The 14,667-nt window shown below is 46.7% G+C and overlaps 2 protein-coding genes across 3 annotated transcripts; one reads left to right on the top strand and one right to left on the bottom strand.

Annotated features, from left to right (window-relative positions):
* Positions 1–2,219: 2,219 nt before the first annotated feature.
* On the top strand, positions 2,220–7,472 carry C1QBP (complement C1q binding protein). The gene is made up of 6 exons (XM_065908541.1): positions 2,220–2,553; positions 3,178–3,328; positions 5,250–5,346; positions 6,498–6,593; positions 6,835–6,954; positions 7,073–7,472. The coding sequence occupies exons 1-6, from the start codon at positions 2,331–2,333 to the stop codon at positions 7,220–7,222; spliced, it is 837 nt and encodes a 278-aa protein (XP_065764613.1). The 5' UTR covers positions 2,220–2,330; the 3' UTR covers positions 7,223–7,472.
* Positions 7,473–7,531: 59 nt separating this feature from the next.
* RPAIN (RPA interacting protein) lies at positions 7,532–14,649 on the bottom strand. 2 transcript variants are annotated; one of them, XM_065908542.1, is made up of 7 exons: positions 14,495–14,649; positions 13,202–13,372; positions 11,446–11,506; positions 9,345–9,456; positions 9,136–9,199; positions 7,950–8,090; positions 7,532–7,684 (listed from the first exon to the last, which is right to left on the bottom strand). In XM_065908542.1, the coding sequence occupies exons 1-7, from the start codon at positions 14,573–14,575 to the stop codon at positions 7,655–7,657; spliced, it is 660 nt and encodes a 219-aa protein (XP_065764614.1). In that variant the 5' UTR covers positions 14,576–14,649; the 3' UTR covers positions 7,532–7,654. The 2 variants fall into 2 exon arrangements, 1 of the variants encoding a protein (XP_065764614.1); XR_010659608.1 differs by lacking the exons at positions 7,532–7,684; positions 7,950–8,090 and having other exon boundaries at positions 9,291–9,456.
* Positions 14,650–14,667: the final 18 nt, after the last annotated feature.

Raw genomic sequence — 14,667 nt, 5'->3', positions numbered from 1 at the left:
CTTTCTTGGGTCTCCTTTCCCTTATTCACAGAATGCTGTTTAGAATATATTAATATTAGTCATATCTTTGCCACTGATTTGGAAAGATTTATTTTCTTGGTACCTTATAATATCTTACGGTTCCTGGTAAAGTAGCAACATTGGTTCTTAACCTAAATCTAATGTAAGCCATGGCTTCTTGCCCCCCAAAAAATAATGTTCCATCAGAACCTGGGTGTAAGGTTGGAGGGCTGCAAGAATTAACCAGGCATCTTGCCTTCAGGAGCTCCAGGTCTGATGGGAGTAAGGGGCAGCTGTCAGGTAAACGAGCAATGCCAGGAGGTTTCTGCTGAGAAAAGAATGAAGTACAGGGATCTGGTCACAGAGGCATGAGTTCTGGTTTTTCAGGGAAGAGAGGAGGAAGAGCCAGGAAGGTCTTTCATAGGAGATGACCTCAGGCTGGTTTTGGGAGTCGAAGGCAGCAAGAGTGCATTCCACGAAGTCACAGAAAGCCTGGTCGTGCTTGAGAACAGTAGATGGAAATTTGAAGAGTAAGCAGGTACTGGATAGAAGCCAATTAAACAGCAGTCCTGGGACACCAGACTCAGAGCCACTCAGATAAAGAAGTTTCAGTTCAGTCGCTCAGTCATGTCCGACTCTTTGCGACCCCACGGACTGCAGCACGGCAGGCTTCCCTGTCCATCGCCAGCTCCCGGAGCTTACTCAAACTCACATCCATCAAGTCAGTGATGCCATCCAACCATCTCATCCTCTGTCATCCCCTTCTCCTCCTGCCTTCAATCTTTCCCAGCATCAGGGTCTTTTCCAATGAGTCAGTTCTTCGCATCAAGTGGCCAGAGCATTGGAGTTTTCAGCTTCAGCATCAGTCCTTCCAATGAATATTCAGGACTGATTTCCTTTAGGATTGACTGGTTTGATCTCCTTGCAGTTCAAAGGATTCTCAAGAGTTTTCTCCAACACCAAGGTTTAAAAGCATCAATTCTTCGGCGCTCAGCTTTCTTTATAGTCCAACTTTCACATCCATACATGATCACTGGGAAAACCATAGCTTTGACTCTACAGACCTTTGTAGGCAAAGCAATGTCTCTGTTTTTAAATATACTATCAAGATTGGTAATAGCTTTTCTTCCAAGGAGCAAGCATCTTTTAATTTCATGGCTGCAGTCACCATCTGCAGTGATTTTGGAGCCCAAGAAGACAAAGTTTCACAGTTTCCATTGTTTCTGCAGCTATTTGCCATGAAGTGATGGGACCAGATGCCATGATCTTAGTTTTCTGAATGTTGAGTTTTAAAGCAAATTTTTCACTCTCTTCACTTTCTGCCATAAGGGTGGTGTCATCTGCATATCTGAGGTTATTGATATTTCTCCCAGCAATCTTGATTCCAGCTTGTGCTTCATCCAGCCTGCATTTCACATCATGTACTCTGCATATAAGTTAAATAAGCAGGGTGACAATATACAACCTTGACCTACTCCTCTCCCGATTTGGAACCAGTCTCTTGTTCCATGTCCAGTTCTAACTTTTGCTTCTTGACCTGCATACAAATTTCTCAGGAGGCAGGCAAGGTGGTCTGGTATTCCCATCTCTTTCAGAATTTTCCACAGTTTGTTGTGATCCACACAGTCAAAGGCTTTGGTGTAGTCAATAAAGCATATGTATTTCTGGAACTCTCTTGCTTTTTCAATGATCCAGTGGATGTTGACAATTTGATCTCTGGTTCCTCTGTCTTTTCTAAATCCAGCTTGAACATCTGGAAGGGGCATAGTTCACATACTGTTGAAGCCTGGCTTGGAGAATTTTGAGCATTACTTTGCTAGCATGTGAGATGAGTGCAATTGTGCAGTAGTTTGAACATTCTTTAGGCTTGAAATGAAAACTGAGCTTTTCCAGTCCTGTGGGCCACTGCTGAGTTTTCCAAATTTGCAGGTATATTGAGTGCAGCACTTTAACAGCATCATCTTTTAGGATTTGAAATAGCTCAACTGGCATTCCATCACGTACACTAGCTTTGTTCCTAGTGATGCTTCCTAAGGCCCACTTGACTTCGCATTTCAGGATGTCTAGGAATCTTCAGGAACTAAAGAAGTTTAGGAATCAGATTCCAAGCCTCCCTGGGAGGCTACGACGGAGGCCACCAGCAGAGGGCAGGGTCCTATCCACTGTGCCTTCCGGTCTGCAAGGCGGAGGCACGGAAGTACTTCCAGGCCGCGGGGCGGGACTTCCGGCGGCGGTCCTAGATCTAGGGGGCGCAGCGGCAAGGAGTTGTCCTTCTAAGCGAGAGTTGTATTTCGCATCTGCACGTGTTCGCCACCGCCTTCGCTGCCAAAATGTTCCAGCTGCTGCGCTGCGTGCCCCGCGTTCTGGGTACTACCGTCGCTGGTCTCCGCGCCGCCGCGCCCTCCCTGCCGCTGCTGCAGCCCGCGTCCCGGCCATGCGCCCGACCCTTCGGGCTGCTCAGCGTGCACGCGGGATCGGTGCAGCTGCCCGGCCTTCTGAAGCCTCGGGGGCCCTGCGCTTGCGGCTGCGGCTGTAGCGGACTGCACACCGAAGGTGAGACTCATGCTCGTGGGCTGGGGGCGTGAGGGGCGGGGGCCTAGGTGGGGCGGGGTGTCAGGGGCTAGGAGGTGTAGACCACCTGAAAGGACAGTCCGGAGCCGCTCCTGAGGTCCGGAACCTTCTCCCACTGATGGGCGACCTGCTAATTAAACCCACGCACAATAACATTTCCCGTCTTGCCCCACCCCTGTTTGACTTTGCGGGGAGAGAGACTGTAAAGTCCTGGAGGCCGGCTTTACCTCAGTCTCTCGAAAATGGAACTTTGCGAAAGCCCAAGGTCGCGGTTAGAAGTAGCGTGGTGATGTTTCTTGGCAAGTGAAAGGGTAGTGGCGATTTTTTTTTTTTTTTTTTTTTGCTTTATTTTGAAACATGGTAAGAAGTTCATTATTGGGGATCACTTTCCCAGAATCCAAGTTCAGCTTCCCACTGATAGCTTACATTTTTATAGATGAAAGAATTGAGGCTTAATGGATATGAGTTGAGCTAAGTTCACAGAGCCACCATTAAGAATAGAAGTATTAGGAAAAAGCAGACCAAGTCCTGGTCTCTGCTTGTAGTAACGGGGTCATTTTCCATTTTAGATTAATTGACTCTTTCTGTAACTTATTTCCATTGTAGGAGACAAAGCTTTCGTTGACTTTCTCAGCGATGAGATCAAGGAGGAAAAGAAGATACAGAAATATAAGTCTCTCCCCAAAATGTCAGGAGGTTGGGAACTGGAAGTGAATGGGACGGAAGCCAAATTAGTGAGGAAAGTTGCTGGAGAAAAGTAAGTACCAGGGGCCTATGGAAGAGAGGTGCTTAACTGACTCCTGGTTTCCCAGAGATGGTAGGATTCATTTGGATAATCATTCACTGCACAGTAATGTGTTTTGGCGGTTAATAAGGAGACAGTAAGCTAGTAGCGGGGTTCCCCACTGGCTTGGCGGTTCAGAACCCACCTGCCAATGCAGGAGACGTGAGTCTGATCCCTGGATCATGAAGATCCCCTGGAGAAGGAAATGGCAACTCACTCCAATATTCTTGACTGGAAAATTCAATGGACAGAGGAGCCTGGCAGGGTACAGTCCATGGGGTCACAAAGAGTCAGACACGACTGAGTGACTGAACATCACCCCAGTAGCACTGAAGCCAAGCCACCGGTAGTGTCCTGGACCAGTAGGGGCAGCGGTCACTGAGCCCTTCCTGGTGATGAGGCTCTGCCTTGCCCACAACTAGGCTTGCAAATTCAGAGATTCTGGCGGTGCCAACAGAATCAGATTTACTCTGCTGGCTCTATGCTCAGGCTCTGGCTGAGGAAAATAAAGCCCCTGTTCTGTTTACAGTTGAGAAAGCAAGATAATTAACAAGGTGGGGTTGCAGTATAGTTTTTCATTAGAAAAGAGGGAAGCTTTTGACCTGCTGAAGCTGTTTTAAATCCATGATCTACTTTGAAGTTTTGCATGTGCTGTGAAGTAGCAGTCTGGTTGTTTTGCCTAGTAGTGTAGCGTTTATCCTCCTCATAGGTCGATTGTGTAGTCTGTAAGGTGACCCACACCACTCTCCGGGTGAGTCACAGGCGCTTTGGGACCATCATAATGTGCTGCTGAACGTAACTGCCTTTCTGTGTCCTGGGGTCAGTTTGGGCCACACTGTCACAGCTTAGCCAGGTTTTGTGCCTGAACATCAAACCTCTGCCTGGTGAGGGCAGCGTTGTCTGCAACCCAGCAGTGCTCATTCCAAATGTCACTCAATTTTCAATTCAAATTTTGGAATATGATAAGTCAGGTAAATATTCTTGCAAGTTAAAATTGTCATTAAGTGGTGTTTGTGGCCTGCTTTGTCATTTATTAAACGTCCCACATCTGAAGAATAAACCTATCCAGCAACATATTCTTTTTTTTTGCCATGCTGCTTGTGGGAATCTTAGTTCCCCGACCAGGTATCAAACCCAGGCCGTGGCAGTGAACACACCGAGACCTTACCGCTGGCCCACCAGAGAACTCCGAGGTGTGGTGTCCTTTGTGAGGCCTCCCCTCCCTGGGGCCAGGGCTACTCTCCCTTCTCAGCTGATGCCACAGCTCTCCAGTGCTCCTTCTCTTCCTCTCAGGCAGATTTTCTTCTAATGGAGGAAGATTTTAAAAGGAGGCTTCTGGGACTTCGTGGTGGTCCAGTGGTTAAGACTCTCTGCTCCCAGTGCAGGAGACCTGGGTTCAATTCCCGGTTAGGGAACTAAGATCCCGCATGCGGCAACTGAGCGATCCCACACATTGCAATGAAGGTCATGCGCACCGTGCAGCCAAGTACATTTATTTTTTTAGAGGCGGCTTCTATCCCATGCCCCCAGCTGCTCAGCTGCTCACCACCACTGGAAGGTGCCCTGGAAAGACAAGGGTGGCAGTGTCGGCTGACTGCGGCCGTAAGGTTGACAGAGAGCCCGGATGGTGGCCTGATGGCAGGAGCAGCCCACACACAACTGTGTCTGGCTGAGGAAATAGTGCCTAATTGACTTCCAGCAGCCAGCACATAGTAGGCCCACTTCAGACCTGCTGAATCCGGCTGTGGGTGGGATGCAGGCAAATTAGAGACAAAAGCTGACTGAGATACATTGTTTCAATAGCATTTTTAACTGTAGCAAGCCTCAGTACTTACTCACCTACTCAATTAAAAAGACATCTTCTCCATTGTGCTTACTTTGGTTGCCTTTCTAGGATCACTGTCACTTTCAACATTAACAATAGCATCCCACCCGCTTTTGGTGGTGAGGAGGAGGAACCCTCCCAAGGGCAGAAGGCTGAGGAGCAGGAGGTAAGTTTCTAACACTGTAACCGGCCTGTACCCACCTAGTTCTGACAGGCTTAGGGAAGGAGCATTGGTTTTTGTTTTGTTTAAATTCTAAAGCCAGGAGAGAAGGCAAAGGCAGCCATCCTTGGGCCTTTACTTGTAGAGCACCAGAACTGTGTGGCCACTTTTCTTTCCCAAGGGCCAAGTATTAATGAATTGTTTTCTGCGGGCTTAAGCATTATAGTTTGGCCTGTGTTCACCTAACAGGAACAGTTGAACGGGAAGTTAAACTGAAACTGTCTTAACCCTTCTCAGGATCAGGAGATAAATCATTTGGAGTGTTCCGCGTGAGGAGTACACGTCCCGGGCTGGTAGTAAACACCAGCCAGGGGCACCAGAGACTTTGGCAAGGCCTCTCCTTAAGTTGCTGCCCTTCTTGGTTGGACCTGGATGGTGCCTAGACCTTGAACATTTTAGGAAGCTTTGTGCCTGGCCCATAAACCAGCCAGTATGAGGGCCACAGATCCCCAGACTTTCTGGCTGGGTGGGCATGGTATTGTCTTATGACCCAGCTCAGCTCCCTGGAGTGCTGGCCCAGCCCCCCTGACAAAGACCACCCCCAAGCCGACCCTCCTCCTCCCTGAGGTTGGCTGGCTCACCCTCAAAGGGAGGGCCTCTGGGATTTAGTCAGAGGCACCAGCCTTTGGTCCTGGGCTGTAATGAAGATCCTAAAACAGCTGGAAAGGGGTTTCGGAGCTTTGAGCCAGCTTTGTAGTGTCTAGATGTAGAAACTGACCCAGGAAAATTAACTGTACCTTAGGTGGGGCTAGAGCTGAGTTCCTAATTCTGAACCTTGTATGTTCTTTAAACAAGCAGGGTGCTAATAGAAGTGAAAGGCTGTACTAAACTGTGATACTTTTCCTCCAAAACACAGTCCATAACTCTAGAAAGGAGTGACACGATATGTCCTGCCCAGTCTCTGAACAAGTGGGTTATGTGGCTGTAATACTGTTAAAGATCCTAGGTTTCTTATTTGGGACCTCTTAGCATAGTGTAAGACTTGCAAGTGGCTAAGTAATATCGTAATAGCAGTGGCCATCAGACCCCTGAATTGAGACCTTTAGTCCAGACCCCTGCCGACAAATACATTTACTGACTTGTTCTTGTTTCCCTAGCCTGAATTGACATCCACTCCCAATTTCGTGGTCGAAGTTACAAAGGATGGCAGCAGCAAGGCCCTTGTGCTGGACTGTCACTATCCAGAAGACGAGGTGTGTAGAATGGAGAGCTGGTGGCCTTGGGGACAAGGGGGGCCTCCAGGGGGCTTCCCTGGTTCCATCTAGCTGATGTTAATATTTTCTGGCTTGGAGCAGCAAAGCTGTGAAGATTAGTGGGAGGGGAGAGAGCAAGGTTAAAATCTGAGTTTCAAGCTGTAAGTAATCCCTTTTCTTCGCCTGAGTCTGGCTTGTCCTGGAAAACCTTTCCGTTTCCCCAAATACTGTCTCTCTTCAGACTGGACAAGAGGATGACCAGAGTGACATTTTCTCCATCAAGGAAGTGAGTTTTCAGGCCACCGGCGAGTCTGACTGGAAGGACACAAATTACACACTCAACACAGATTCCCTGGATTGGGTGAGTGCTGGATAAGGTGGGGAGGGGCCTACCTAATCCAAGGAGAGACAAGGAAGCATCGTACTGTCTCAGGTGTCTTTTTTTTTTTTTTTAAACTAGTAAATGATTCTCCTTCTAGGGCTTATACGACCATCTAATGGATTTCCTTGCGGACCGAGGGGTGGACAACACTTTTGCCGATGAATTGGTGGAGCTCAGCACAGCCCTAGAGCACCAGGAGTATATTTCTTTCCTCGAAGACCTCAAAGGTTTTGTCAAAAACCAGTAGAGCAGGCAACAAGGTGCTGAACACCTTGATTTTAGGGCAGGCTTTGGCCAGTGAACAAAACCTAACTCTGAAGTCAGACCCACATGCTTTGAAATGGTTTTTGTTTTTTTTTAACCCCAATATCATGGAAAATAATTCACTTTTAACTTATTTCTGTTGTCTCTTATTTACCATTCATTTATCCTCTACAAACCCATTATTTCTGGATTTTTGTATAACATAATGATGGACAATAAAATCTCCAAGGTGATTTGTCTTTTCTATTTCTATACCCTCCTTTCAACCTGCATTACAAAACATGAAACAGAGGAAAGTTTGAAATGTTTTAATATTAAATAAGTTATAAATAAAAGGTTTGTATTTACAAGGCCACTTCTCAAGATGGGACTTTCTTCCAACCCAGTAGATTGTGCATCAAGACTGGGACTGACTCTAGAGGATCACAGCCCAAGTATCACAAGCCTGGATTTAAATAGAAAAAAGTTAGAGTTATTAAAGTCACGAAGATGGTCTCAGCATGTGGTTAACAGTCATCGATAGCAATGACACTTAAGCTGCTCCGTCCATGACCTGGGTGGCCTCTGTCCTTCCCCCCTTCAGGAGATGGTTGGCCTTTTAACTGAAATGACATCACTTTTCTATGCAGCCAAGTTCTCTCTTCTACCAGGGTGGGAATAAAACCAACTGCTGACCCACTCCCAACTACTGGCTCCCGTGGGAGGCTTACCAGACAGCTCATGAGAAGACTCGACTTCTCCTCTGTCCCCTCAGTGACTGAAAATTCTGGCGTGTGGGGACAATGTGCACTGTGCTCGTTCACACTGTCTTCTAAACAGGCGCGAAGCTTTTGCTCTGTCACCTCTGGAGACTAAAAAATAGACAAATTACACTACAACCTAATCTTACTAGCCTCACAGTCAACAGGCTGAAAACCTGCAGCTCCTCACACCAATCCACAGCTGGCTCCCCGTGATGGCTTGATTCCTTGGACCCTTAAAAATGCTATAACTGTGCTAAGAGGATCTCTAAATGTCCATCTAGCCGCCTCCAAATGAACCAGTGCTCTTCCGCTCCTGCTGGAAAACACCTGCTGCTCATCGCACCAGGAACACTCAGCTGGGAGGCTGGAACCTCCCTGTGTTTCTGCCTCTACCAGCCAAGTGTGCGCTTACCCAGAACCAGCAAGGTCAGCTACTGAACTTACTACTGTAACTGAGTGGTTTAATTACATACTATGTAAACCAATGAAATAAAACAAAGTTTTGTTTTTGTGATAGTAAATGGAATGTTTAGGAAACAAAAAAGATGCTTTAAAAAAAAAAGCTGTTGAATTAGGTAAAAGTAAAAGATGGGGAGGAAAAATCCTGAAGTGTATACAGCTTCTTGATGCACTTTATAGAAACAACTGGAAACACAAGACTTTCAGAGAATTTTATGAAAAACCACCTCAACTCTCCAGTCAACAGAGTCTCACTCAAGGACTGGCAAGTAAACATGTGTGTTTGAAACTTACAAAGTATAAAGTATGTCATTTGTATAATTCACTTCAATCAACTGGCAAACTTTTGGTCAACAACACGTCAAATAAGAGGCCTCCTATACTTGAAGATTACTGACACTTAAATTCTGAATGCAGCTTTATCTTCAGATGTGGACAGTTTTTATGGTAGATCAGATAGAAGAGTTTCCAGTTCTAAACCGGGCTCTCTTCATAGAGGCAAGTGCCTCACAAATGGCTTGGGAGGAGCTTGCCAATTCCATGGTGTCTCGCTTTGCCACTGTGACCAATTTCAAGCTACCAGTAGGTGAACTGGATGTGAGGCTGGGACAAGCTGTGCATACCACTGCAGTTATTTAAGAAAGTAGGTACACGTGGGAAGAGGTAAAGCAAGACCTGTGTGAGGAACACTCACATGAGACGGGATGTACAGGCCACACTGACACACGACCAGCCCGCTTGCTATCCTCAGGTTGTACCTGGAAGCAGAAGGGACACCAGAGCGTTATGGCTGGCAGACCTATATCCCCCACCTTCTCAGACCACAGATTTGGGGGAAGTTCCACTCACCTTGGAGTGGGGGGTGGGAACGAACAGTGCTGAAAAGGTTGTGAAAACTCTTACTTTGTACACACGGGACAGATGAGGGAGTTTGCTTCCCACTCAGCGAGCAGGACACTGAGACACTCTTCGTCAAACTGCAAGCTCTTCTCGTACTCGCTGATGATGCGCTGTTCTGCAAGGCAAAGCAGAGCTGGAGTGTCACTGCATCACCTGGGGCGCCCTGTCCCGCGTGCTGTGAGATTCACTTTCAAAGGCTCCATCCACACGAGAGAAAAATGAGGGTAAAACCACACTACAATCAATAGATATTCACTGCTCTGTCAGGCCTCGTCTTATTGGATCCTTCCCCTCCCATCTGCTCTCTTCCTTTTGAAGTGTTGAGGCCACAGGAGTGGAGCTGAAAGTGTCAGGCAGCTGAAGAAAGCTGACAAAGACACGTATTTCTGATGCCAGGCCCACCTGGATAAGTCTAAGGTGATCTGTTCACGTGTCTCCAGACTCAGTCTATGTTGTTCAGGATGTGTGTGTTCATCCACTCAGCAAATATGTAAAAAGGCCCAGTACTTGGGAGGCCTAGGGTAAATAAAAAGATGAAAAAGTCTGGTCCCTGCTTTTGATGAGCTCACCATCTAGACTTCAGAGTAGGGCTCAGCAGACCACAGGCCATATCCTGCCCACCTTCCATTTTTAAAGTAAAGTTGTAATGGAACAGCCATTCTCATTTGGTTGATGAATGGGCTGTGATGGTTCTCCCACTACAACAGCAGAACTGAGTAGTAGCAACAGCCTAAACATTCACAATCTGGCTCCTAAGGGAGAGTCTGCCAACTCCAATTCTAGAGGGTTCCTCATGACTGAGGAAGGCAGAACACACCAAATTCTTATCACTTCAGATTTTTCAATTAAATACACCCCAAAAGAAACATTTAAGTGAGTCCTTTCACCACTGAGATAGGTTTTGCAGGTGAGAGTAAAGAGATAATCAATTAAAAAAAAAAAAAAGGAATCTACAGTTTTGTTTCTTTCTTTTTTTTTTTTTTTTTTTAGTTCTACCACTTTATTGCTACCAACCCAATTCCCTCCACCCTCGTGCACACATGCTCAGTCATGTAATCCCATGGACTTCAGCCCGCCAGACTCCTCTGTCCATGGACTTTTCCAGGTAAGAATACTGGAGTGGGTCGCCATTTCCTCCTCCGGAATCTACAGTTTTAACTGGAGTCAACACAACAATCATAACAACTAACATTCGCATAGCACTTATGTGTCAAATGCTATGTTAAGTCCTTTACATATATATTAATCTTCACTGTTAGTCTTATTTTAAAGATGAAGAAACTGAGGCACAAGGAGATTAAGTGTTTTGCCCAGCACCACACAAGTTAAAGTGATAAAGCTGAGAAGTGGATTTTAGCCGTCTGGGCCAAGAGTTCATGCTCTTGCATCCTCAAGATAATAGCAATTGTTTATTGAAAGCTTTCTTATATGGCAGGCACTGCTTTAAGTCTTCAACACATGTTATTTAAGCCTACAAATAAACTACAGAGGCAGTCTGTTTATCTCTGTTTATCATGACAAAAACTGAGCCTCATCAAGACAGGCCTGTGTGATATAAATGACTTAGTTATATGAGGTACTAAATTAGGCACTCTGTGACTCTGATGCTACAGGAAGGGAAGGCTCACAAGACCCTGGAGAGTCAGTAAAGAACAGATGGGAGAGAAGGTACTGAAGTTAGGTAGCACAAGAGATCTGATCATGCACTGTCCTGTAAGGGGACAAGGTTACTATTAATCTACTAACAGAGAAGTACTGTCGGGTTGAACAGACACAGGAACTGGATTCACAAAATCGATTTTACTTTTCAACTCCACCACCAGCTATGCAGCCTGTAAGACACCACTGTCTCCTCATACTACCTCATATGGGCATCATAAGGACAGAACAGTAGAAGGAGAGGTCTGAGCACAAGGCCTGGCAACTGAAGACTCTTGTTACTGGGACAGCCAAGTACAGCCAAGACTTTAGAGTAAGAACATGAGACCCCTGAACACTCGACTGAAGGTGGAAACAAAGGAGTTAAAAACATTCTGTTTAGAAAATGAGGTCAGCATTAGAGCAGTTAGAGGTACAGGCAGGAAGAACTATTCCTAGACATCACCTTGATCAATCAGCTCCTGTTGGATTTCCTCCAGCACAGCCAGGTCCATCGGCTCCTCCAACTGCAAGAGAAAGTGGGTTCATCAGAGGTTTGAAGTTACAATCAACTGACAAGACCCACGTGATTCACACTTGGAGACTGGCTGGAAGAACCCAGACTCAACTGAAGAAATCAACCCAATCCTTCTGTAGAATGTGCTGACAATGCAGTAACATGGCCAAGCTGAGAAAGCATCCACAAATGATTTACCCAGCCAGTGACAAAATAATGGCGCCAAAGCTGGGGGAGGCAGTGTAGGGTAGCAGCTAAGTGTATGGTTCTGCCAAAAAGCTGTGTGACCACTAGAAAGTTTCTAATCACCATCAGCCTCATTTTGGGCCTCTGTAACATGGACATAAAACTCACCCGAGAAGGTTACTATAAACACTAATTGTGATTATGTAACTCAGACACATAGCAGGCACCAAATCATGCCTTTTTATTACAGAGAGCTTTGATGTTTTCAGAGCAGTTTCCCACATGTTTCTTATACTGTCCTCACAGTACTGACAACATTATCAATTTTACAAATGTGAAAACTAAAGCTCAAAGAGGTAGAATTAAGAGGCAATAGCAAAACCAGGTGGAAAAGGCAATGGCACTCCATTCCAGTACTCTTGCCTGGAAAATCCCATGGATGGAGGAGCCTGGTAGGCTGTGGTCCATGGGGTCGATAAGAGTCAGACACGACTGAGCAACTTCACTTTCACTTTTCACTTTCACACATTGGAGAAGGAAATGGCAACCCACTCCACTGTTCTTGCCTGGAGAATCCCAGGGATGGGGGAGCCTGGTGGGCTGCCGTCTACAGGATCACACGGAGTCGGACACGACTGAAGTGACTTAGCAGCAGCAGCAAAACCAGGATCAGAATTCCAGAACTACTGAGACTTCCCTGGTGGTCCAGTGGCTAAGACTCTGTGCTCCCAACACAGGGGGCCCAGGTTCCATCCCTGATCAGGGAACTAGATCCCACATGCTGCACCTAAAAGACACCTCATGCTGTAAGAAAGACTGAAGATCCCGTGTGCTACAGCTAAGACCCAGCACAGCCAAATAAATATTAAAAAAAAAAACAAAAAAGGAATTCCAGAACTACTGACTTCCAATCCAGTGCTTTTCTTGATACATGGTAAATGGTTTCCTATCCATACCCAGTTCCCAACCCTGGCTGAGATTAGAATCAGAAAGTTCCTGGAGACCTTTTTTAAAAAGAGAGATCACTAGCTCAGGCCTACTGAATCAAAAGTTCCAGGGGTGAAGCCAAGGAGTGAAATTTCTCTCTGTTGAGTTTTGTAAGTGATTATGATGCAAAGAACTGACTCATTGGAAAAGATCCTGATGCTGGGAAAGACTGAAGGCAGAAGAAGAAGGGGAAGACAGAGGATGAGATGGTTGGATGGCATCACCGACTCAATGGACATGAGTTTGAGCAAGCTCCAGGTGTTGGTGATGGCCAGGGAAGCCTGGTGTGCTGCAGTCCATGGGGTCGCAAAGAGTCAGACACAACTGAACGACTGGACTGAACTGATGATGCAATGATGCAGCAGGTCGAAAGTCTAGAAGAGTCTAACGTTAAAGGTAGAAGAACTTGGGTCAGAGGCCATTAGAGTCCTGATTTGGGGCTGGAGGGTGAGTGGGTTTAGAGAAGTTGGGGAGACAGGAAGAGAGAGGACACTGCCACTCTTGGTGCTGAAGGAACATATCCCAGCCTGACCTGAGCCCAGGCCTGTGGCCAGCTCTCCACCGACCGCAAAGCATTCCACTCTTCTTCCATCACCTCCTGCACTAGAAGGGTGTTCTGAGCGCCTCCTGACATACTGCCTCCAGCCTGGCGGTATTTGTTCAGGAGCCTGTCCCGGCTGTTTCTCATTCTCTCCAGGCATCCCTTGGAAAGAGGAGAAAGATGAGAGAGGGGAAAAAAAACAACCCTCAGATTAGTTGTTAAAACACTAAAGGAAATTTATAGACATGCAATTTAAACTGTAACTATTGTTATTTTGGCACTTTCCTCTCCAGTCCTTACCCACATGTCAATGGGTGCAATTACAATGCTTGGGTCGTGTATTTCCAGATCAACATACTTCGCAGTCTATCTTCAATGCCAGCTTTCCGAATGGTTGGTGATATTAGTGCTATCAAGACAGTTAGGCTGCTTCCAAATTTTTGCTACTCTAGATATGGCTCTGGTAGTCACCTTCCTATACAGTTACTCAGCTTCAAGCGATCTTTTCCCCTAGCGGCCACATGGCAATGCCTGGAGACATTTTTGGTTGTCACAGCTCTAGTTATAGAGGCCAGGGAAGCTGTTAAACACTGTACAATCCCAGAACTGCCCCCCCACTCCACAATGAAGAACTATCTTCTTCAAACTGTGGACAGCCAAGGTTGAGAAATCCTGCTGTCAACAGTCATTTCTAGCATCAGATTATTTTCCTGGGATAGATCCACTACTTTAAATTCCAGGAAAGACAGGCCACAGTATTTACAGGAACGAGACTGAGTTCAGGATAGGTCAGGGCTGACTGTAAGCTACAATTCTGCTAGATTTAGTAACAGAGGCACAGAAGAAATGGAATGTTTGGAATGGAATGAGAAATCATTTCCGGAATAAAAAATACTATCTAATTATTCTATTCCCCTTTGGAATAGACATAACGCCTCTCTAGATTGTGGTGAGTATACAAGGTGCTTCTCTGGTGCCCACCGACCCAACAACAGCGGGTGTAGAGGTGCAGTCACGGCCACATTTCACACTGAAAACACACGAGTCCAAAACGAAGGCTTCCTGGGACCGGGCCGGTCCAGGTTAGTCCCACACCCAGGGGTCCAGAAGCTCCAGGAAGTGTCCGGGCGGTGGCCGGGGTCGGACCTACAGGGAGGAGATCCACCTGCACCGACTCCTGCTTCACCCGGCCGGACGGAGGGAAGTTAAGGAGGAGAGCGGTTCCTGGGACGAACTAGGGAAGTGGCAACAACCTGGTCAAGGCTTCCCAAATCTCACACTCACCTGCCTGAAAGCCTCTTTCCAAGGCGGCGAGCCCATCAGTTTATACAGCGAGCGGTGCCGAGACCCCGGCCTCTCTGCCATCTCGTTTTCCCGGGAGTAGTCGCCAGAAAGCCCCGCCTCCAGCGGGGCACAGAATCCTGGGAGTTGTAGTTCTTGGGTTCCGACCGCTCCAG

This window comes from Muntiacus reevesi, chromosome 18 (assembly GCF_963930625.1).
Source record: "Muntiacus reevesi chromosome 18, mMunRee1.1, whole genome shotgun sequence".
NCBI classification, from domain to species: Eukaryota; Metazoa; Chordata; class Mammalia; order Artiodactyla; family Cervidae; genus Muntiacus; species Muntiacus reevesi.
This window is presented reverse-complemented; position numbering and strand designations above follow the sequence as displayed.

What these genes read in the sequence shown, in the direction of transcription:
- C1QBP (XM_065908541.1), top strand. Translation starts at nt 2,331, where the DNA reads ATGTTCCAGCTGCTGCGCTGCGTGCCCCGCGTTCTGGGTACTACCGTC. An exon ending in TAGCGGACTGCACACCGAAG is followed by an intron (nt 2,554 to 3,177) that starts GTGAGACTCATG and finishes TTTCCATTGTAG; the next exon opens with GAGACAAAGCTTTCGTTGAC. An exon ending in AGAAGGCTGAGGAGCAGGAG is followed by an intron (nt 5,347 to 6,497) that starts GTAAGTTTCTAA and finishes TTGTTTCCCTAG; the next exon opens with CCTGAATTGACATCCACTCC.
- RPAIN (XM_065908542.1), bottom strand. Translation starts at nt 14,575, where the DNA reads ATGGCAGAGAGGCCGGGGTCTCGGCACCGCTCGCTGTATAAACTGATG. An exon ending in GGCCACAGGCCTGGGCTCAG is followed by an intron (nt 11,507 to 13,201) that starts GTCAGGCTGGGA and finishes TTTCTCTTGCAG; the next exon opens with TTGGAGGAGCCGATGGACCT. An exon ending in GTCTTCTCATGAGCTGTCTG is followed by an intron (nt 7,685 to 7,949) that starts GTAAGCCTCCCA and finishes ATTTAAATCCAG; the next exon opens with GCTTGTGATACTTGGGCTGT.